This window comes from Ambystoma mexicanum, chromosome 10, assembly GCF_040938575.1.
Source record: "Ambystoma mexicanum isolate Mex_15411 chromosome 10, UKY_AmexF1_1, whole genome shotgun sequence".
Lineage (NCBI taxonomy): Eukaryota > Metazoa > Chordata > Amphibia > Caudata > Ambystomatidae > Ambystoma > Ambystoma mexicanum.
Window position 1 is genome coordinate 1,436,978,256 of NC_090932.1, and position 24,175 is coordinate 1,437,002,430.

Sequence of the window (24,175 nt, forward strand, 5' to 3'; positions counted from 1 at the left end):
TGGATTGAAGAAATGAATTGCTTGGCGAGCATAGAAAAGATTATTTACAGAAGGTTGGGGAAGCTACATTTGCATGCAAAAGTTTGGGATGATTTCTTGAGTATGTACTAGTTCTTGAACATGTGAATAATATGCTTTTTTTTCCTTAACTCTTCATATAGCTTTTCTTCTTCCTTCATTTTCTGTATTTATTGTATGATATAATGTATTTTGTCATCTAATGTTCAGTTATTATGTAAATAAAGAATAAAAAAGGAAGCTACGGACATGGTCAATCAGTAGAAATAAGAATTCTATTTTTGACAGTCATTAAGTGACAGAAGACAAGGACTAAAGGGCATCAAAGTGTACATTGTAAACATCCCATTGCCGTTAAAAAACAATATGAACAATACAATGCAGCCGCTAGGTATGGATTACTGTCATTCTGCACAGTTCAAACCATAGCCTTTTACTGTTCGTCATCTTCCTTCCTATCAAAGTGCTGAACACATGTCAGCTGATTTTAAAAGAAAAGAACCCTGATGTACCTACTTGTCCAACCTTAGAAAGTTTGAGTTCCCGCAGTATGTAGTCATGAGCAGGTGTCTCTTTGACGTTCCTGACCCGCATAACTCCATATTCCTTCAGGGCAAATTCCTCAGGCCAGTATTTGACACACTTACTCTGGAAGGTAAAAAGGCATGAAACAATGGTAAACCTACAACTAAAATAACGCAGCATCATGAAGTGGTTAATACTTGTCTGGTGGTAACAAATATGGCGGATTATCAATGCAACAACAAATATTCAAATTAATAATACCTTGTGTTTGTACAGGACTTGCTATGGAAGGTTTTGCAATGTTACTGTAACTGGTGTCACTGAAAAGAAGTCAGTACTTCAACAGAGTTCCAGAAAGATGTTCTACTAGTTAGGTACATTCAAGACAACACCAACCTCTAAACTTCAAGTGTCCGTCAGTGGTGGAAAGAAGTGCCCGGTGTGGCTGCCTTTCAAAGAGCATGATCGCAGTGTCTATAGCTGTAGGAAGACATGTGATTGCATTGCAGTTGCCCTGCTGTGCCATGAGCAAGGAAATTAATGACTAGCGGTATGAGCAGTGGCAGTCAGCCTGGGAGCCTGAGTTAGTTACTAATGGCAGAAAGTATATTGCGGTTGGTGGTCGCTTAAAAAGACTCCTACCCTTCTGAAGAGAGCTGAATTTGGACCTGTGATTTCCGGGCACTAGGCCAGCTCTTTACTAGCTAGTGAAAGATTTTTAAGGTGCAGTACCTTATATTTTACGGTTTTGTATGGGGTTTCTAACTTCTTTATTTGACATATATTAGTTCTCTAATAATTACTTACCTGGTACTTTTTGTATTCACTTGCTATGCTAACCTACAGTATTCTAAACAGATCTAACTGAAGTCTTAGTGTTCTTAGCTAAGCACATCAAAGTGAATGTGTATATAATAGTAGTAAATGCCTTTGTGTGTTACTTTCCTGTGGTTTATCATTTCTAGGAGTTTTTCTATGGCCTAAATAAAGAACTGTATTTTTATGTATTCTGCCTTGTATTATTAAGAGTGCTCTGTGTGTGCTTACTTGAACCCTTCTCACTCTCATGCCCTTCTAAGTCTAAGTGTTGTTGCTCCATACTACCCAGATAGAGTTTGGCTAGACAGTGTCTAAAACCTTTCATTACAATAGGATGGTCTCCCAGAATCTGTACACATGCTGAGGAGCCAAGTGTCCCCATTTCTTGCAGGGGTCACAAATTCTCTTCATTTCAAGTTGAACAAACCCCCTAAATATTTCAGACATTTTCCTTTAATGGGTTATAGGACGCATTTTTAAAACTATACATTTGTGCATATATATCAATTACCTTTCCCCTTTCAACTTCTTTGGTTGTCATGACAATAACTCGAGAATTTTCCTGAAAAACCATCCTCCAAAAGTCATTGACAGTGTTCTGCAAGCATCCTTGCGTGGCAATATAGCGTTTTCTTGGCTTGGAGTTGTTGCATTTATGATCACCTTCAGGCTTAATACAAAGAAAAGTTAATCAATTAAACGAACAACTTGCCATACAAGGGGCCAACTTCCAAAGTATTTATGTTTAATATTTGACACATTTCAATCAACAACCAAGTATCAAATATGAATATCAAAAAACATGACCGTAGGTCCACCAGTTTTGAAAAGGGGGGCAAGAACTGCTGTCCTGCAATGGCACATATCAGGGAGATTTTCCCACAGCCCTCTGGTGAGTTTGGGTGAAGAGAACTATCCCAAGGGGGAAGACAGAATGTAAACCAAACCTAAACCAAAACTCTTTGAATGGGCAATGCAGCAGAGCAGTCAGGCTTCACTCTTAGGAGGAGATGGACAGGAAGCTGGGTACAGTAAGGCCCAATAGTTCCACAAGAAAATACATTATTCAGAGATACTGATGGAGTAAGTTACTTACCTGTAACTCCTGTTGTCCAGCAATTTCTTTTTTAACTGTTTTTTAACTTGTTCTTTTATATCGTGCTTAATGCCAGCAAGTGGTTCCTAAGCCTGGAATCGGGATTCAAACCTGTGTTGTGCTGCGATGTCTTGCTTCCAAGACAAACGCATTGCCCCTAAGCTATCCTTCCTCCCCATCTTTCATGGATTCACATGCTATGAACATTCCCCGTCGTCAGACTGGGAATCGTTGGTTACCCTTGGGTTTCCCTTGCTGGAAGCATGAAACACTATTTTGTAGCTTGTCACCCTCCTTATGGGTGCTTTTGGTCCAACCCAATAGTTAATGTTTTGTTAATGTTAAAGGACATTTGTACCGCGCACTATCACCACTGAAGTGGTCCCCTGGTGCTCTGGCGGGTCTGAAAAAGGGGAGGGAGGGGTGGGTTAGTGGGAATAAGCTGGAAAAGTGCAAGAGAGCCGTGATATGGTGTTGACAGCCTCAGCCCGGTCGGTCCGTTGGCTGGGCTTGGGGTGTTTTATGGTCCGTAGTCGTCGTGTGCTGTTGTGCAAGCCTATGTGTGGTTTGTTTTGTTGTTGCATTGTTGTGAAGTTTGTGCGGATTGCTGCGTTTTAGGCTTGTTGTTGTGTTTGGTTATAGTTTGAGAGGTGTATGCAGAGGGGTGGAATTGTTAGTTGGTTGGTTAGTTGGCATTGCTGTCCTTGCAATTGTGGGATTCCACCTGGGTGCGGTACATGCTAAAAGTCACACTTCTATCTAGATGTCGCGCAAGCTAAAGTTCAGAATTCCATACTAGTGTGGCACATGCTAACAGTCACATTTCTGTCTAGATGCGACCCAAGCTAGGGTTCAGAATCCTGAGTGTGGTGCATGCTAACAGTCATATTTTTATCTAGATTTGACGCAAGCTTAGTTCAGAAGTCGTGTGGTGCATGCTAAGAATCGCATATGCTAACAGTCACATTTCTCAAATTCCATCAAGTGTGGCACATGCTAACAATCATATTTCTATCTAGATACAATGCGGGCCAAGCTTGAGAATTCCATCTAGGTGTGGCAAATGCCAACAGTCACCCTCTATCTAGATGCGACGCAAGCCAGGTTCAGAATTTTAAGTGTGGTGCATGCTAAGAATCACATATGTTAACAATTACGTTTCTGGAATTCCATCTAAGTGTGGCATATGCTAATAATCACGTTTCCGTCTAAATGCCGCGCAAGCCTTAGTTCAAAATTCCATACCAGTGTGGCACATGCTAACAGTCACATTTCTGTCTAGATGTGACGCAAGCTAGGGTTCAGAATCTTGAGTGTGGTGCATGCTAAGAATCACATATGCACATTCTGCAACAGTCACATTTCTGAAATTCCATCTAAGTGTGGCATATGCTAACAATCACATTTCTGTCTAGATTTGGCACAGGCTAATCTTTGTGCTTCTCTCAGGGGTATGGTACTAGTTAACATTATACTGCAGGCAGTGTTTGTTGTCCAGCCATGAATAGGTTTAGGCTGGTGGTCACATATCTCTCTAATAATGCATGGTGTAGGTCTGTAGCAGTCTAGGCCATTGAAAGGTAAGTTAGAGTGGCAGGAGCATTCTGGAGTAGAGTAATTGCTCTACCCCCCACCCATGCCAGCACTTAGTTTTGTCGGTGTCTGGTGGCTTCATTGGCTTCCCCTGCAGACACCTGCAGACACATCTTGGAGCCGCCGAAGTCGGAGCCGCCCTTGGCCTTGGGGCCCTTAGCCACAGGGGCTGTCAGGCAGAGGGCTGAGTGGGGTAGGTGAGTTTTGAGTACTCATCTGGCCAATCCGGCTTGCGCATCGTGCTGGGAGGCGGGAGAGGGGGGAGGGGGAAGGGAAAGGGAGAGGGAGAGGGAGGTGGCTGAGACGGGGAAGCTGTGGCTTGTTAGGCCGGGCCGTGACCAGCATGGAGGCATTCTGGTGGAAATTAGCAGGCCCTAGAGGGTGGCATGGGCATCCTCACTCATCTGGCTCTGGGTGTCGAAAGGCAGCCAGGAAGAGCCGCGGTGTGTACACCGGGCATGTTATAATCAACGGGCTAATCCGGCTCGCGCATTGTGCTGGGAGGCAGGAGGGGGGAGAGAGAGGGAGGTGGCTGAGACGGGGAAGCTGCGGCTTGTTAGGCCGGGCCGTGGCCAGCATGGAGGCATTCTGGTGGAAGTTAGCAGGCCCCAGAGGGTCGCATGGGCAGCCTCACCTGGCTCTGGATGTCGAAAGGCAGCCAGGAAGAGCCGCGTTGTGTACACCGGGCATGTTATCAATGGGCCAATCCGGCTTGCGCATCGTGCTGGGAGGCGGGAGGGGGGAGAGAGAGGGAGGTGGCTGAGACGGGGAAGCTGTGGCTTGTTAGGCCGGGCCGTGACCAGCATGGAGGCATTCTGGTGGAAGTTAGCAGGCCCTAGAGGGTCGCATGGGCATCCTCACTCACCTGGCTCTGCATATCGAAAGGCAGCCAGGAACACCGGGCATGTCAATGGGCCAATCCGGCTCGCGCATCGTGCTGGGAGGTGGGAGGGGGAGGGAGATTGAGGTGGCTGAGACGGGGAAGCTGCGGCTTGTTAGGCCGGGACGTGGCCAGCATGGAGGTGGTACCTCGAGTAGTTAGCCACTAGCCCTGCCTTCTCTTCCTCTTTTCAAATTTTACCCGTGTGTTGAAGATGAAGGGAATCCTCAGGTTTTCTCCACATAGAATCTACATCTCCATCCAGACAAACAATTTGACAAATACATCTTCATTTCTTGTTCAAGAGAACAATTCTACAAATGTACATTCACAGGATGCTCAGTGATTTGTCCCGGCTGCATCGTGTGACAAGACAGGTGAGGATGGAGGCGAAACGTAGACCCGTTTAAGGCCTGTGCCACTTGAGGCCTCAAAAACATGTACGAAAGGGACAAACATAGTGATTGTATATACTGTTTGTAACCCCATCACACGGTGGACTGTTATAACATATGTAAGGGTGTTGGCTCAAAGACCCTTAAGGACAGGAACCAGCGGCTGGTATGCTGGCTGAATGAGGTCAACTACCCAAAGTACCCTATCGACATTGAGTATATTAAGAGCATGGCCATCCCCATCCCTGGGGCTGGACGTCCCCTTGATGGGTGAGAAGAGGCCCTTCCAAGGATCCAGTACAACCTCCATCACCCAGGAAAAAGCCATTGTCATCAAACAAGCGGACGCAGAGCCCGATGTTGAGTACGTCGACAAAGGAGAAATCGCCCGGTAAATCGGTAGACAAAACCAAGCACCATAAGCACAATTCCAAATCCATGGAAGGATTGAAGGTGTCGTCTACAAAGGCATCATCGGCAGCATCGACGTCAAAAGGGCGCGAAAAACATTCAAAGCCCCCAGGGCTGACCAAGTCTTCAGGCCATAAGGCCCCTCCGATCACATTGACGGTCAACATGTCGACAAAAGCCTTTGCGTCGAAGGCGTCCTTATCTGGGGCATCTGGCCAGCCAGGAGGGCATTCCAAATCAGTCAGACAGGGTAAAAACTTGGCCTCCACCCTGTTGACAGCGCCACCTAAAGAAGGCCTGTCTACAGACGTGCCAACGAAGCACAAGCAGAAGACCGGCTTGTTGACGGACGTGGCGGCAAAGCACAAGCAAGGGGCAACAGGGGCTTCAGTCGGGGATGGCAGGTGCGTCCTCTCCCGGTAAACCCCATTGTAAACAGATAAGTGCCAGGAAAAAGACAGCCCGTCAGCATTGGTGACGATATTCTCGTCAAAAGAAAGGCAAAAGAAATCACAGGGTCAAGGGTCAGGCCTGCTGCCCCCAGAGCCAGTCTTGTCGACAATTCAATCACCCACAGCCCTCAGGCTGGAGGAGCCTCTGGAACAAGTCGGGCCCTCACCAATTTCTCCAATTGCATCCTCCGAGGTCATTCCAGAGGAAATATTACAGCACGAGATAGATACGGGCTTTAAGACGCAACTCAAACAAATGCAGTGTTCAGACTCAGAGGAGTCGGTCATACTACAGGAAGGAGCCCCGAGAAGGCCAGCTACTCCAGGGAGACACATTCCTGGAGAGGACCAATCAGATCAGGGCCGGGGAATATTGACAGCATGTGAATCCATTAAAGATCCAATGCTGGAGAAAAACGTACACTCTTTAGTAAAGTATTACACATGGAAAATAAGTAGACCAATGAACACTATAAACGCCACACAAGAGTAACATAGTATTTATAAAAACACTAAAGAGCCTTGCCAACCCTAACGCTAGTATCAGGAGAATTATCTGGTGTTAGAACACTCTGGATTACACATTATGGTACTGGAGGGGGAGAAATGATTTCTAAACATACGTAATGTAAATACACATAGATAAGGAATAAGGAATAGAAACCCACGTGCCCCCTGAAGAAAAGGGAAAAGAAGACCTATTGGTTTTCAAATTGCTCCTTTTAGCAAACAAATTCTCCCCTTTGAACATGTTGGTGAAAGAGTCGGGGGAAACAAAACCAAGGCCGGGAGGGCTCATAGTGACCCTGATGCTCCCGCTGGCACCCCGTTTGATCCCTGTGGTAGGAATGAAGTCCAGGGAAAGAGGGTGCATGTAAAGGCAACAACGAGGCCTGTTGGATCTCAGGTGTATAATGAGGCCTGGGACATGATCCTGAGAAAGGCTGGGCCCGATGGGCGAGTATCTCCTCTGACCTTGTGTGTAACTGTGAAGAGGGGGTCAAAATGTTACGTGTTGTGGACTAGGCTAACGTGGCTCTTGGAACGCTGGTAAAGGAAGTGGAAGTATTGAAAAGGGCAATGCGCGTCTAGCAGCATGAAATTAGCATATTCAGGGATTATGGTCAAAGTTAATCGGATAAGGGGGACAGTGGATTCGATTGGGTGGGGCCCGGGAAAGCCAGGCTCTATTTTCTTGCAGGACCCTTGGGACAAATCCTTACTAGCCAAACAAAATGTGGGGAGGCGCCTAGAGTGGTGGGAAAGGAGGAGAATAGCAGTTGCCCAGCGTTGTAATTCCTACTTCTTTTTGGCCAATGTTCCAAGAGTACCTGGCCACTACCAAGAATCAGGCAAAGGTTGGATTAACAAAGTATGTCATTGGTTGAGGCACAAGATGGGCTGCCTGTCAATTACTAGGAACGACAGTCTACTGCTCATGTCTGTCCCACACTTAGTCAAAAGATTACATCAGAGGGGATCTGAAATCCAACCTACTGGTGGAGGGGCTTCTGGCCATGGAACAGAGTACCACCACCCCCCACCCCCCAGAGTGCTGGAGATATTGTTTAGTTTTAATCCCCCTCCTACTCTGATGTTTTCTCCCTGGGTATGCAGGACCTCCCAGTCCACTGGTTATGTTTCAAGCACAAGGGATAGATGTGTAACATTGTGTGCGGGAGCTGGTCCCTCTGTGATGAGTATTTCTACTGACTCACAAAGGCATTTTCTACGAGGTCCTGTTGTCCGCCCCACATCTGCCATTGGTGTTAGATTGAGTGCCCTAGCTGAGGGCACACCACCCAGAGGTCCAGGTGTGTTGAGCCCTGTGGGAAGGGGCATCCGTGTAGAGAGGAAGCAAGAGGTGAGGGTGTTGCTAATTTATCAGTCCTGGGGGGTATTGATTGACAAAATGATGTGACAGAGTAAGTTCCTCCGCAACAGGCGCCATGAGGTCATTTCTGATCCCTCTTCCATGTCACAGTTGGTGGCTACTCCGAATGTCCACCTGGCATTTTGCATCTGATATCCTGGAACATCGCTGGTCTCCAAAAGTATATGGAAGATCCTACCTGGTTAGAATTGGTGGGCTCCCGTGGCAAAGTAGTTCTGCAGGAAACGTAGTCCCTGGTGGCTTACAACATGCAGGGCTTTGCCACTTTTTTGACTCCCAAAATAAAGTGGAGGGGTGGGCGCCCGACAGGTGGTTTAAGGTTTTGGGTCAATGTAAAATTATTTACGTCGATAATCATGTACCCTGTTGACTCTAGAAATTACATGGAACTGCATCTGCGATGCATGGATGGGTCAAACCTCCTGTTGATAAATCTGTATAATCGTCAAAGAACTGCTGCTGGGAAGAACAAGTTACTCTCTTACCTGGTAACGTTCTTTCGAGCGGATTGGGTCCTCCGGCGTATTCCATATCTATGACAGACTCCCAAAGCACTACCAACGTATGGCGGAGGGAAAAGAATTTAGAATATAGAAATTTAGAATGCCCAATTAAATTGCAGAGTAAAGGACCGCCTTGCCAAAACCAAGATCCTGCCCATGGAAAGAATCTAGGGAGTAGTGACGTACAAAAGTATGGACCGAAGCCCATGTGGCTGCTTCACAGATGTTACGAATAGGAACACCCCTCTGCAAAGCAGTAGAGGCAGCCATACCCCTAGTAGAATGGGCATGTAAGCCCACCGGAGGGTCCTTACCCGCCAAGCGGTAACATTCAGAAATTGCCAAGATAATCCATCTAGACAAAGCCTGCTTAGTAACAGCTTGTCCCAACCTCCTTCCAGCGTAACCTACAAAGAGCTGATCATCCACTCTGACCCAGGACATGCGTGAAATGTAGAAGCATAAAACTCTCCTAGGATCCAACCTATGGAGACTCTCCTCTTCCTTACCAGGATGCGGGGGAGGATAAAATGCCGGAAGAATGACCTTCTGGCTTAAATGAAATTCCGAGACAACTTTCAGAAGAAAGGCAGGACAAACTCTAAGGACAACCCTGTCCTTATGAAACACCGTGAAGGGTGGCTTAACAGAAAGTGCCTGCAACTCACTCACTCTGCGAGCGTAAGTGACCGCAACTAAAAACACAGTTTTAAGGGTTAACAGTCTCAAAGGACAAAAATGTAAAGGCTCAAATGGAGCACCCATAAGGAATTTTAGAACCAGGTTCAAATCCCAACCGGGCACCCGGAAAGGTGACAGTGGGAACACATTAGTGAGCCCTTTCAGAAACTGAGAAATCAAAGGAATTTTGAAATAAGAACACTCCTCAGACGAGTGCTTAAATATGGACAGTGCCGCCAGGTAACCTTTAATTGTACCCACTTGCAGGTCCCGTGGGCTAAAGAGTGGTCAGTTTGTTTCTCCTTGTGAGAGAGGGAATGCCCAGACGTGGGTCCCTTGCTCGCTGCGCCACAGGGAACCAGGCTGCACCTCACTGAGGAGGTCCAACAAGGCCGAAACATGTCTGGGGTTGCTTGGTTTTCTGCGCAGAGGGGACCTGGCCTAGCAGTTCGGGCTGGGCTGCTACCTTCGATGGCGGCAGCTGCTAACTGATTTGCACATGGCTGGTCCCCTTTTGCAATGGCGCAGACGGGCTAAAAAACGGTGGTGTGGAAGGTTGCCCAGAGCAATTGCCAGTGGTTTAGATTCATTCGAAACCTTCCACCCATCACTTTTGTGGTCACAAAGAAAGCAAAAAAGAAAGAACCACAGGAATGTCACATGAAAAAGGATCCACATTCTTAACCCTGCACCAGTCGCAGAACTTTCTCCAACGGCAATGGTACAGTGACTATGTTGCCGGCCGTTTGGACGAAAGCAACACCTCCATCACGTCTTCAGGAAGGTCCCAATCCTTATACCTCAACCTTTCAGAAACCAAGCGTGAAGGTTGAGGGATCTGACCTCTGGATGGAGAACCTGACCCCCCTCCTATGAGAGCAGATCGTCTCGGTAGGGAAGACGGCGAGGAGGGCAGATGGACAAGTCGAGAAGGTCCGGGTACAACGTTCTCGGGACCATGCCGGAGCAATGAGGATCATCCGAGAATTGAACCTCTGTAACCTCCGCAGCACTTGCGGGATGACGGGGACTGGAGGAAACGCGTACAGCAGTGGGAAGGACCACTGCACCACGAACGCGTCTCCTAAGGTTCCTCTTGGAGGAAATTCCCAAGAGCAGAACCTTTCGCACTTCCGGTTGACACTGGAGGCGAAGAGATACACTTGAGGGGTCCCCCAAAGGCGAAGATCTCCAGGAGAATCTCCTGAGCCAGCTCCCACTCGTGAGAGATCGTGCTCTGCCTGCTCCGAGCATCTGCCGTCTCGTTTTCGTCTCCGGCCAGATGACTTGCCGAGATCGAAATTTCCTGCTGGATGGCCCAGAACCAGAGCTGCATCGCCTCCTGCACAGAGGGAGTGATCCTGCGCCCCCCTTTTTGTTGAGGTAGTGCATGGCCACTGTGTTGTCCGTCAGAATCAGGACATTCTTCCCTCGCACAGTCGGCAGAAAAGCCTTCAGGGCAAGCCTGACGGCACTCCGCTCCAACAAATTGATATGGAGTCTGGACTCCGACGGAGACCAGCGACCGCTGACTGTCAACTCGTTGAGGGATGCGTCCGTCACGATCGTCACCTCCGGCCGCGGTAGCCAAAATGGAGCCCCCCTCATCAGATTGCCTTCAACAGCCCACCACAGAAGGTTCTGGGCGACCGAGGGCGGCACCTGAACAGGGTCAGACATCCTGCCGGAGGACTGTGACCACTGTATCTTGAGAGCCCATTGCAGAGATCTCATCTGCAACCTGGCCTCTGGCACCAGAAGAATGCAGGATGCCATGAGGCCGAGCAACCTCAAGAACTCGAATGCCGGGAGACTCTGGGCATGTTGAAACCTGTGCACCATCTGTTGAATGTGATGAGCCCTCACCTGGGGAGGGAAACACTGCCCCAGGGACATGTCGAGCACTGCTCCGATGTACTGGAGCCGCTGAGTTGGTGTCAAGTGGGACTTCTTTAAGTTGAGGGAGAAGCCCAGCTTGTGAAGGGAGTGGCAGGTGACACACAGATGATCCAGGACTTGCTCGGGAGAGCGCGCCCTGATCAGCCAATCGTCCAGGTAGGGGTAGGCATGAATCCCCCCTTTCCTGAGATACGCTGCCACCACCACCATGAGCTTGGTGAAGACCCTCAGGGTGGAGGTCAATCCGAACGGCAGGACCCGAAACTGAAAGTGCGAGTCGCCAACTGCGAACCTCAGGTACTTCTTGTGCTTGGGATGGTTCGGCACATGAAAGTAAGCGTCCTTGAGGTCGAGAGACACCAACCAGTCCTGCAGTTGAAGGGCCTGGAGGACTTGAGAAAGAGTAACCATCTTGAACTTGTCCTTCCTGAGGAGCATATTCAAACCGCGCAAGTCCATGATGGGTCTCAATCCCCCCGTCCTTCTTGGAAATCAAAAAATAAGTCGAATACCATCCCTTGTTCCTCTCCGCTACAGGCACCAGTTCTATGGCGCCTTTCTCCAGCAGGGATTTTATTTCCTGCGCAAGGAGCGGATCCATACTCTTCAAAGAGAGATTCCCTGGTGGATTGTCGTGAGGCCTCTGCCGGAAAGGAAGACCGTAGCCGTGGGCTATGATCTCCAGAACCCACACATCTGAAGTAATGGCACACCATTCTACAAGATGCTGCGCAAGCCTTCCACCAACCGGCGAACCATGGGACATGGCCTCATGACTGAACTAAAGTGGCTGCAGCATTGTCTGAGGGTAAAGAGGCAACTGCCCGAGCGGCCTTGGCACCTCAGGTACCTTGTTTTCCACCTCTGGTACTCCGACGGTTGCCCCTTTGACTTGCAGCTCCCCTCGATCTACCAAAAGATGAGTAATATCGAAAGGAACCTCCCCTCCATTGTTGTGCCCTAGGACGAAAAGGCAGAGGTTGGCGAACTGCAGCGCTCAACGACTTTGCTGCAGCTTTGGAGGTCTGCAACCTCTCAAGGCTCTCGTCAGCCTTGCTGCCAAAAAGATGTTCACCATCAAAGGGAATGTTGAGGAGCCGGGCTTGTACATCAGGAGCAAACCCCGACTTCCACAACCATGCAAATCTGCGCATTACGGTGCTCGCCGCCATGGACCGGCTGACGCAATCTGCCACGTCCAGACCCGACCGAACGGATTCACACATGGCATCCTTGCCATCCTGAACAAGAGCGAGAAAGCCATCCCGTTCCTCCCCTTCGGGAATGTGTTCAGCCGCCAACGAGACAATTCCACAGAGTATGAGTGAAACGTGCTAAGGCACACACAGAGTTGGCTGCCTGCAAAGCCGTACCCCCTGAAGAAAACACTTTCTTCGCCCAGCCATCAAAAGGTTGGTCGTCCCTATCCGGAGGGATGGTAGGGTACGACGCCTGTTTTGCCGGGGCTGTAGCCGCCTGCACCACCAAACTCTCTGATGTGGGGTGCATAGTCAAGTAGCTGGGGTCGCTACTGAGCAGTCCAAGCCGCTGCCACCCTTCTCTGCAAGGCCATATGGAATGGCAGTACCGGGTCAGTTGGTGGACCTTGGTCAAGGATATCCGTCAGGTCATCCTGCAGAAAATCCACTGGTGGCGCAGACCAGCCCAAGTATTCTGTTACTCTCGACATAAAGCGCTGGTGCGAGGACTCGGCGTGGGTGCCAGGCTCAGGCCTACCAAACTACACCTCCGGAGAGGTGTCCAAACCACTGGCGTCGTGCAACGACTGACGCAGGTCTTCAAGCTGGCTATGACCAGACAAAATCTCGTCAGGTACCTCAACAGGAACCAAACCTCCTTCCTCAGACCCTTCTTCCACCTCAGAGATATAATCCAGAGGCTGGAATGGGGGCACAGAAAAAGGGACAGACATTTTTGGACTTGGCCGAGCCTTTCTAGGGGGTTCCACCGTGCTACGGGGTACCTCCGACAAAGTAGCCTCGAAAGGCATCGAGTGTGTCGATGGAATCGGCATCGATGTCGAGCGTGGCGCCGACGGCTTCGACACAGTCCTTGAGGGCGGAGCCCCGAGCGTGTCCTTCGATCGCCTGGGCGCCAATGGCATCGCCGGCTTCCTCGGAGGCGAAGCCTCGAGAGAGTCCCTCGACGACCTCGGCACCGAAGGTGTCGATGTCTTCTTCGAAGACCTCACGGGCTCTGACGGTCTCGAGGGCGTCGAGGACCGGGACCCTAAGCGGGCATGTCTAGAGCGATCCACCTTGTCCGATCGAGACCTCAATGGTGCTCGATGATCGTGCCGACCACCCCAGCCCAAAGGCGTGCGAGTGGCGGCTCTAGCACGGTCACTGTCGGCGTCTTTCGACAGCGCGGACGGAACGGAGCCCTGAGACTGAAAAATCGCCCTCATCTCCTGCCGAAATGAATCCCATTCCGCAGGAGAGGAATGCTTGTTGGGACAAGCAACCCGCGAGTGCCTCGAAAAGGCAAAGGAATGGTGGGACCTACTCCGGGACTTAGACCCCCCCCGGACCGACGACGATGAAGATTGCGGAGAGTCTCCCCTCAAATCGTAGGTCGAAAGCCCCGTGGATCTCGACTTACGAGGCATGACCATCTTACCGACAGAAAACTTCTACTTACGCTCCCGCAAGGCCTTCGACTTGGGCGACTGGCAGTCTACACAATCGTCCGTGTCGTGGCCCTCACCGAGGCACTAGAGGCAGGCGTCGTGCGAGTCTGTCAACGACCCGCAATCCAGACACTTCTTAAAACCCGGCCGCGGGGTGGAAGAAGCCAAAGACGACATGGAAATCTTCACAACAAACAGGTTCGAAGAACCGAAAGAACAGAACTCAGAAGAACCGAGGCGCGCCAAGATCTCCGAAGCGAACACGTTCGTGGAAAAAACGGAACTGAGGCTACGGGCGTCGTGCGTCCTACTTATAACATTATAACATCCGGTGACGAGGGCTCGATGGAGGTCCTCGAGGACAGCGTATCAACGTCATCGACGCAGGATGCAGAAGATTTTACGAAGCAGCACAGCTGTGGTGATTACCTGTCATAGATATGGAATACGTCAGAGGACCCAATCCCTTCGAACTTAATGTTCTTGTTGTTGGAAGAAAGAACTGCTCAGTGAAGGGAAAATCAAAAAAGCCGAGTGAAAATTATCGTCATGGGAGACTTGAATCTCCAGTTTGAGCCTCTTGAAAATATGTTGGGACTCACTGATGAGGAGGATGCTAAATCGGGTATAGACAAGCTGGTGGCGGTGCGCTATAAGAGGAAATATAGACCTATTTAGGTGGCAGCCAGTGTGTTTTTGTCTCTAGGCTTGAGAGCATGTAATGATAGATTTATGCTGCCCTAGCTGCCACGACATTTGGCTACCACACCAAATGTAGTTTGATCGACTACATTTTGGTGAATGTGGAATCATGGAATCATCTCAGGGATTTCTGGGTGTTGAAAAGACCAGAGAGCGACCATGACCCTATAGTAGCCTCTCCCTTGTGGAATCTATTTGGGCTGAGGGAAGATGTTATTGTCCAGTGTATGAGCCCAATTGAGATAAAGGTCACAGCTAGACGCGTCATAAAATGGAGTTACCTCAACCTGGAATTAAGATTACCAAATATTTATGCTAGCATTTTGCCATTAGTGATGTGAAGAATGTCAACCACATGTTAATTGTACATGAAAAGCTGATCAGTGCATTGGGGGACTCTTTGAGCATGGGGGACAGCCGTTGGCATGAAGGCCATGCCAAAAAATCCTTGTTATGATGGAGAATGTCGTGCTTCCAAGGGGGTCAGAGATGAGGGTGAAAGGGGTTTGGCTGACACTAGGGCTGTATACTGCAAGTTGCTAAAAGGGACGAAAAAGGATTACTCAGATTCGCTATAGGAAAATCTTCTCCTTACTTCTAAAAGTGGTGACTCACTGAGATTTTGGCAGGCCAGGGGCCAGGGAAATGTGGGGACCCAAATTTAATATTGAATGGTATTCCAGAGGCTGCCTGTATTGCTTACTATAGCAATCTTTATGCGGGTAAAATTCAGTCCCCAGCATGACAGATGGTGCAATCCCAGGTGAGACCCAGGGAGAGGACTCAGTCCCATTAATCTTCTCTATGAGAGATATTCGGAACAGCACTTACGTCAGAAAAGTTGGGGAAGGCTCCTGGACACAATATGGTTCCCGTTGACTGATACAGGCAAGAAGATGAAATATGCACCGTGTACTTGTTAAAACTGTTCAATGCCCTCTTGGCTGCCAAGAAGTTCCCAAACATGGGCCCAAACTATATTCGTTCCTAAATTCAAGAAGGGAGATTGGGTTTCCCAGCCTATTATAGACCCATCTCCCTTCTTGATGCAGGAGGCAAGGTGTTCACAAAGGTGGTGTTGGGTCACCTGGATGCCTGGAGTCTGGAGGTAAGGGTTTTGAACAATCTCCAGCTGGGTTTTTGGTGCAATGTCAGTACCATAAACCAAGTTATGAGGCTCCGTCCGACCATAGAAAAAGATGCATCCTCGCTCCTAGCCTGTTCTACTTATTTATCAACAGGGTCATTGACTGGTTACTGGCTGAACCAACTGATGCACCAATGTCGGCAAGTAAGAGAATTGCAATTCTCATATTTGCTGACAATGCTGTCCTGCTTTCCCTTACCCCGAAGGTTGTCCAGAGAATATTGGTTGTTTTTGAGGACTTCTGCAAGGTGAATGGACTCCAGAGTAAATGTGAAGACAACATTGGTGTTCCGCATAACTAGGACAAGGAGAAAACCGCGCCTTGAATCCAGACTGAAGGATGGCTCAATGGAGCAGGTCTCCCAATACGATTATTTGGGGGTCAGAATGCAGGCTCATTGTGCATGGACTGACCAGGTAAATCGGGCAGCACTTAAGCTCACCAGGTACAGAGGGGCTGCGTCGAGATTCACTCAGGATCACAGGGCAGGTCCAGTGAGTGCCATCTTGCAGCTATACAAGTGCCAACCCCATCAAGCAGCCCTGTATTGGGCGGAAGATTGGGGTATGTGTAATACCGGCATGCTTCAGGTTGTAGAACAGACATTTCAAAAAAGCAACCTGGGTTTGCCTGTAAGCGCTCCCAATGTTGCGGCTTTCTGGGCCATAGACCTACAGAGCATTAGCTTCATCAGTACTGCAAGGCAAGCGTTTCTCTAGGCCCGCCCTCTGGTTCAATGGTAATTTAGATGCTTACAGAAATGCAATAAAAGAGGTTTTATCCCAGCTGGGCGGGTCAAATTTACCATGGTTGATGGGCTTAAGAAAAGAACTGAGTAGTATGGGGTAGGAATGCTATTGGCCGAATCCCGAACTGACACCAAGAAATGTTAAGAGCAGTTGAAAAGGGCCTACAGAATAAGGTGGGAAAACAAAACATGAACCAAATTAATGAATTCTACCAGTTTAGCTCCATATGTGCCAAGAAAGGAACATCCTGGTTTTGAACAGTATTTAGACAGGATGCAGATGAAATTGACGAGAGCACTATATATGAAGTTGTGCATCAGCATTCTGCCCCGTGATGGGGTGAGGGATAACTGGAACCAGATTATCACGGCAGATTGTCTTTTTGCCCAAATGTAGCTGAAAGCATAAAGCACTTTATTCTTTTTTGCCCACAGTGTTTGCACATTAGAAAGAAATACTTGATATTAATTTTTAAACCGCAGCATATTAGACGTGTCACTGAGGCCTTTTATGTGTGCATGGGTGGGAATAAGTTAGCAACACATTGCATGGGGACTGTTTACCAGGCTTGGAGGATGAAACTCGAGCATATTACTCATGGGAAGAAGGTTGTGCAAGCCCTGGATGCTTAATTGACCATTTACTTTTTAATGAACTTCACTCGTGCACAGTTTGTCGTTCACTTTTATGTAATATTATTCATGTTATTAATATTGTCTTTGTTCAGTGTTGAACTCAGTATGTGTCTTTTATGATCTGTTCGATCAAACTAAAGTTATATTAAATGAGAGCAGGGAGCTCCATTTTCCCCCCACCCCCATCACAGGAAAGACGTTTCTTTCGGTTCACCATTTGAGATAACTCTGGACCTCTTACATGGAAATGTTCATGGACTGAGGATCTGACAACTGGTCTCAGTTGGAAAGCAGGTGCATCTGCAAGGGTCTCATTCTGGGCTTGGCTAGAGGCACGACTAGAAGGCACAACAAGGCCATCAGACCCAAAAGCCTCTGGAACCACCAGGGAAGTATCTTAATCCTAATGCTGAAAGGGCCTCCAAAACCTGAGCCAGTGTCGCCATGCGTAAAGCTCCCAAAGGTAGGAATTAGTTCTGAGTGGTCTAGAATTGGTCTGACTGCACCAGCTTTCTTCAACCAAGTGAAGTGCAGGGAATAGAAGCCCAGACTCCTTTCATTCTCCAGAACAATTTCCATTGCTCTGAGGTGGAGAAGATTTGGAATCTCCTGCAGTGTGGTCTCTTTTGTAGACAGAGAGGAATCACGTTCATTAGACCCTACATGGGTTTTCAAAGGCAACATACGTTTAGTTGTTTTTCATACACTTTATTTTTTACGAAGTGACAAATTATTTAGATCACTATCCATTCATAGATGAAGAGCAACACATTTGCACCCGGGGAAGGGCCATCAGCCAATCAGGTGGCTGGAACAGCGAGCGAGAATATTTATTTTATTTTATTTATTGGGTATTTATAAAGTGCCAATACAGCAAATGGTGTTTCAAGGTGCCACAAGACAAAAAAAAGGGGAGGGGTGACAGGGATGACAAATTACAATAATGGTCCTACTAGGCCTTGTGTCATTTGGATTGTGCAAGTGCAGTAACAAGAAGTGCAAGGGAGAGAGAGGGGTAGCGGGGGAGTGCCGGTCAGAGCAGCACGTGATAATGCTCTGGTGGGAGGGGAGTGCAGGGTAGAATGAAGAGCGTACAGGTTCTGGGGGTTGGGGGTGTAGAGGCGCCCAGGGGCTAGGTGGTGTTCTAAGAGGAGGCCAGGTGGACAAGTGCCAGGGAGTGCAGGTCCATATGCTAAGTGTGAGGACAGGGGTGGACTGGCGAGGAGGGCCTGGTGCCCTTCTACGACTCTGAGGGACCAGGCAGCCAGTCAGGTGCAGCAGATGGGGAGAGGGAAGGAAGAGAAAGGGAGGGCCTTAATGAGCTTCTGGAACTTAAGGAGATCCGAGTCAAGTCCGAGGGGGGCAGGGAAGCAATTTCAGAGGGAGACTCCTTTGGAGAGACAGATCTACCCTCAACTAACTGCTTGGAAAAACATCTGATCTGCAGAGAGATGGAACTAGAGGACTAAAGGGCTCTTGCATGGAGGAATTTCAGGAGAGAGAGTTTGATGTAGTGACGACCCAGGCCCCAGAAAGCCTCGTGGATGGATGCAGAGGGTCTTGAACTTGATCCGGGGGCCAGTGTAGAGATTTTAGGGCTGCAGAGATGCAGTCCCTGGGCTTGAGTCCAAGGATAAGTCTTGCAATCTTATTCTGGATTAGTTGAAGGGGGCGGATGGAGGATAAAGGCAGATTGAAGTAGAGGCTGTTGCAGTAGTCCAGCTTATAGGGGACCAGAGCTCTGCAGACATTGAGTTTCTGGGGGAAGGTGAGGAAAGGGAGAATGCCTCGGAGGAGGTGCAGCTGAAAGTGGGCCTTCTTGGCAAGGTCTGCGATGTGAGGAGAGAAGGAGAGCGAGGAGTTGAAAATGACACCAAGGTTTTTTGCCTCACAAGAGGGTCAAGGGAGGGGACCCATGGAGGGCGGCCAGAGGGTAGGAGGGAAGGTGGGAGCTGGGGTCCCAATGAGAAAGACCTCAATCTTACTGGCATAAAGGCAGAGATTGTTAGCACCTCAGAATGCCTGAATGGCGGTCAGACAGTCAGGAATGAGAGAGGAAGAAGAGGAGGCACTGGAGGGAAGCTTGAAGGAGAGCTGCATGTCGTCTGCATAACACTGGAAGTGAAGAGAGAAGGCAGAGATCAAGTGGGCCAGAGGGGCAAGGGAGATGCTAAAGAACCACAGCAAGAAGATGGAGCCCTGAGGGACGCAGCAGGTGGATAGTGTGATGTAGGAGAAAAAAGGGCCCAGTTGAACCTGGGAAGGTCGGTCAGAGAGGAAGGAAGTCAACCAGTCCAGTGCCAGGTCTGTGATGCCAAGGGTATTGCAGAGGCAATTTAAAGGGGTGGCATGATGGACAGTATCAAAGGCAGAGGAAAGATCTAAAAGGATGAGAATGGAAGGTGAGTTGGAATCGAGATTTGAGAGCAAGTCTTCAACGGTGTTCAGGGGTGCAGTTTCCGTGCCTCTGGCAGCTCTAAAGCCAGACTGGTGCTCATGGATACAACCAACAGATTCAGTGTGGTGGATAATTTGGGAGATGACCATCTTCTCCAAGAGTTTGCCCTGGAATGAGGTAGTGGAGATGGTGTGGTAATTAGCTGGGCAGGAGGGGTCGGCAGAAGGCTTTTTGAGGAGAGAGCACACAAGGGAATGCTTGAGGGGTAGAGGAAAGGAGCCAGTGGCAAAGGAGTGATTGCAGAAATCAGTGAAGGCTGAAGCAAGGGAGGCAATGTTGTCCTTAATAGGTCTGGAGGTGCAGGGGAGCACCTGTTTAGGGGAGACCATCATAGAGAAGACTTGTCTAGAGACCTCATAGGGTGCTATGGGCGAGAAAGAGGAGAGTAGGAGGGAAGGGGTATAGGGGCCAAGGGAGGCCTGAGAGTGGATGAGTGATGAGGGAGGGGTGCAGAGAGAGGACAGGATGTCCTGAGTTTTGGTTGTGGGAGGCCAGTGCAGTGTAGAGGGTCAGGGATGGCAGAGGAGAAGTGGAGACTGCAGTAAGATTAGCGAGCAAATTTCAGATTTTTAATGTGGTTTTAGAGGCCCCCGAGATGCGAGCTTGGCTATAGGCCTTCTTCTTCAAGCTCATAAAGAGTGTAATGCCTTTGGAGCAGGCGGCAGGCCAGTCTGTCAAAGGATGTGCCTGAAGCCTGCCACTTCCGTTCAGCAACTCTACACTTGCGTTTCAGGTAAGGTCGGAGTCATACCAGGTATTGCGCTCAGAGGCAGGCTGAATGCGGATTCTCCCGACAGGGGCAAGGATGTCCAGGGTGTTGGAGATGAAGAGAGGAAGGTTAGCAAGGGCTGTGTCGGTTTGAGAGTCCATGGCTGGAGTGGGAGGAGAAATACAAGTCGCAGCAACTGATAGTCACTTCATTGGCCGAATGACAGAGAAGGAGACTGGCAGTGCGGGCGCAGGCTTAGCCAAGGGACCCAAGATATCCAGGTGAGCGGACAGGAGAGAGGTGTAGTGAGAGGGCTTTAGATGAGGAATTCTGCTGAATGTCTGCTGAGATGAAAGAATCCAAGATGTGTCCGGCTCAGTGCGTTGGACCGGAGGGAAGAATGCTGAGGGAATGAGTTACAGAGGCTGCGGAGGAGACCAGTGGCCACATCAGGAGAGGTAGAGTCAAGGTGGATATTGAAATTTCAGAGGAGTTGAAGCTTGGTAGAGGAGGACAGAAGAGAAGAGGTGAGCTCAGACTACTACGAAAAGTAGAGGGAGATCGGACCAGGGGTCCTGTAGATGGTGGCAAGAGTCAGAGAGAGGATTGGAGAGACACCAAGCCTGCAAAAGAGGCATCCGAGAGAAGAGTAGGTAATGTGGGTATGATAGTAGTAAGGACCGAATGAGGGAAGACCAGGGCCACTCCGCCTCTAGACAGTTTAGGCCTGGGCTTAGAGAGGATATTGTAGCCCTTAGGGAGGAGTGTGTCAAAAACAGTGACAGAGCTAGCAGTGAACCACGTCTCGGTGACAGCGAGAACATCAAGGTCAAAGTCTTCAAGGAGGAGACAGATGTTTGAGTGTTTAACAGCAGATCGAGAGTTGAGGGGAGCTAGGTGGAGCTCCTTGCCACCTTTGAAGGTCTTGCAAGCAGGGGTACAGGAATGTGGTATGCCCGTGGGTGGAGGAGAAGGGGCTGGGGGGTGGCAGAAGGAGGAGTGGCAGGGGAAGGGAGGAAGTTAATGACAGATGGAAGACACCAATCAAGAAAGAGGAGGTTGGGCTGAGAGCCCTGGGCCATGACAATACCATTCTGGTAGACATTAATGATGCACCTAGAGGATGGGAAGTATTCCAAAAGGTACCTCCCATCTGGTTCCACCATTAATGGGTGAAGAAGAGAAAGGGGAGAGGACTGAGGCCATTTGTATTTTGTATTTTATTTATTTATATAGCGCAAACCAGGCCCGGAGGCTACCGGGCCATGTGGGGAGTCCATAGGTCCGCAGAGGTAGCAATAAAGAGGATGTTGGTGACAGTCTGCCTGGATTGGGGACCAGGAGATCTTTTTTGAACTTTTTACTTCCAGGTTTCGAATGGGAGGTAGGATAGGAGATAGCTGTTAGAGTAAATAGGGGAGATGGAGAGCAACATGAATGGAGAGGGCAGGGAGATGGAAAGGGGGAGAGAGACAGAAACTGCACAATGCACGACAAACACACCAGGTGGTCTACCAGCAAGACGGGCGCAGACGAGTCAGGTGAACGAGTTGTCCCACAGGTCACGAAAAAACAGGTGTTGCGATGCTCCAGCAGCAAGAGGGGAAAAGCCCCAAGGCACAAGCACAAGCTTGATGTGGCAAGAGTGTTTAACGAACAAGTTACTTACCTGTAACTGTTGTTCTCCAGCATGGGTCTGGCATGGATTCACATGCTCATGAATATTCCCCGTCGTCAGGCTGGGAATCCTCGGAAAAGAAAAATCAGTATTCACATGCTCATGAATAAAAGAATACATAGCAGTACACACATGCACAACCACGGGAGGTGGCAACAGGCTCAAAATTAAGCAATACAACAACTGAACATTAAGCATCTCTTACCTTCTCACCAGGCTCACCTTAGGCGAACAGGTTGCGCAGCACTGCTTGGCCGACCCTGGACTCCTCCCTGGAATCCCGGTCGACGCAGTAGAATTTCGTGAAGGTGTGCGTCGACCTCCACATAGCAGCCCTGCAGATGTCCAACAGGGGCACACCAGATAGGAACGCCGTGGTAGCTGGGATCGCTCTGGTGGAATGGGCTCTCGGACGGCAGGGCAGCAGTTGATTTGCCAACCGATGACAGTACATGATACAGCCGGAGAGCCATCTGGAAATGGAAGCCTTTGAGAGAGCCTTCCCCTGATTGACAGGTCCAAAGTTCACAAAAAGTTGTGACGTCTTCCGAAAACTCTTCGTGCGGTCCACGTAGAACTTCAGAGCTCTAGCCACATCCAGCGAGTACAAAGTCCTTTCACCCGGCGACGAAGGCGACGGGAAGAAAACAGGCAACACCAAGGGTTCGTTGAGGTGGAAGTCCGACGGCACCTTGGGCATGAAGGAAGGGTGCGTCCTGAGCACTACCCTCGTGTCGTGAAAAGTCAAGTACGGGGGCTTGCAGGAAAGGGCCTGGATCTCTCCCACCCATCGTGCGGAGGTTATGGCCACAAGAAACGCTGTTTTCCACAACAAGAACTTCAACGAAGCTGAGTGCAGAGGCTCGAACGGAGGTCCCATGAGCTTGGTCAGCACCACGTTGAGCTCCCACGCCGGGGCCGGAGCCTACACCGGCGGGAACGATCTGAACAGTCCCTTCATGAATTCTTTCACCAGACGATGAGACCACAAAGACGTCCGTCCCGTGGTTCTGGTGTATCGGGAGATCGCAGCAAGATGAATCTTGATGGAAGCGTGCGCCAGTCCAGCCTTGGCCAGCATCAGTAGGTACGGCAGTACTTGAGGAGCCGTAATCCATAGAGCGTTAATCTTCTGTGCGTGGCACCAGAGAACCTCTTCCATTTGTGTCCGTAGCATTTAAGAGTTGAGGACGCCCTGGCCTTTGCAAGAACCTCTCTGCAGTCGGCCGGTATGTCGTAACCTCCAAACTCTAACGCTGCAGGAGCCAGGCCTGCAAGTTCAGTGACTTCGGGTCGTGATGGAGGATGGCGCCTCCTTCCCTGGAGAGAAGATCCGCGTCCACTGGTAGCTTGAATGCCTGGGACGCTGACAAGTCCAGAAGGTCCGGGAACCATATCTGCCTCGGCCACGCAGGTGCGACGAGGATCATCCTGCACCGTGACCTCTTGAGCTGGTTGATGAGCCGGATCAGCAACGGCAATGGGGGGAACGTGTATAGAAATAGGCCCTCCCAGGCGAACGAGAAAGCATCGCCCATGCTCCTCGGCTGGGGAAACCTGCTGGCGAACCTCTGGCACTTGGAGTTCGTCGCCGTCGCGAACAGATCGATCTGGGGTGTGCCCCACCGTCGGAAGAGGCGGTCCACTAGATCCTGTCATAGTTCCCACTCGTGGCACGAGCGCAGCTCTCTGCTGAACGAGTCGGTGATGGTGTTTTTTATTCCTGCCAGATGAAACGGCACCAGAAACATCCCTTGGGCGACGGCCCAATGCCACAGATCCTGCGCCTCCTTGGACAGGGCTGGGGACCTGGTGCCGCCCTGCTTCCTGATGTAGAACATGGTGGTGGTGTTGTCGGTGAAGATCCTCACCACCTTGCCCTCGAGGGACGGAAGAAAGGACCTGAGGGCCCAAAACACTGCACGGAGCTCCAGGACGTTGATATGGAGGGACTTCTCCGTCGGAAGCCAAAGGCCTTTTGCGTGCAGATTTTCAGTGTGCGCTCCCCACCCTTCCAGGGAGGCATCCGTGGTCACTGTCTTCTGGTGGCCCGGGGTCTGGAAGTCCATGCCCGCCGTCAGATGTGCGCGGGTGCCCCACCACCGGATCGCTCGTCAGAAGCTCTCGTCGAGTGTGATCCTGTCCTCGAAGTTGCCCGTCGTCTGGATCCAGCGAGCGTCCAGGAACTCCTGTAACGGGCGCATCCGAAGCCTGCACAGGCGGATGAGATAAATGCAAGAAGACATCATTCCGAGGAGGGATTTGATGGACCTCACCCTG

The 24,175-nt window shown here is 49.8% G+C and overlaps 1 protein-coding gene across 1 annotated transcript in view; it reads right to left on the minus strand.

Moving 5' to 3' along the window:
- PTPN11 (protein tyrosine phosphatase non-receptor type 11) overlaps positions 1–24,175 on the minus strand; it is a 1,257,273-nt gene that overhangs the window by 556,737 nt on the left and 676,361 nt on the right. The window contains exons 9-10 of the mRNA XM_069619490.1: positions 1,874–2,032; positions 535–666 (exon numbers count right to left, since the gene is read on the minus strand). Of these exons, the coding sequence (XP_069475591.1) occupies positions 535–666; positions 1,874–2,032 (291 nt within the window). The remainder of the gene's footprint in view (positions 1–534; positions 667–1,873; positions 2,033–24,175) is intronic.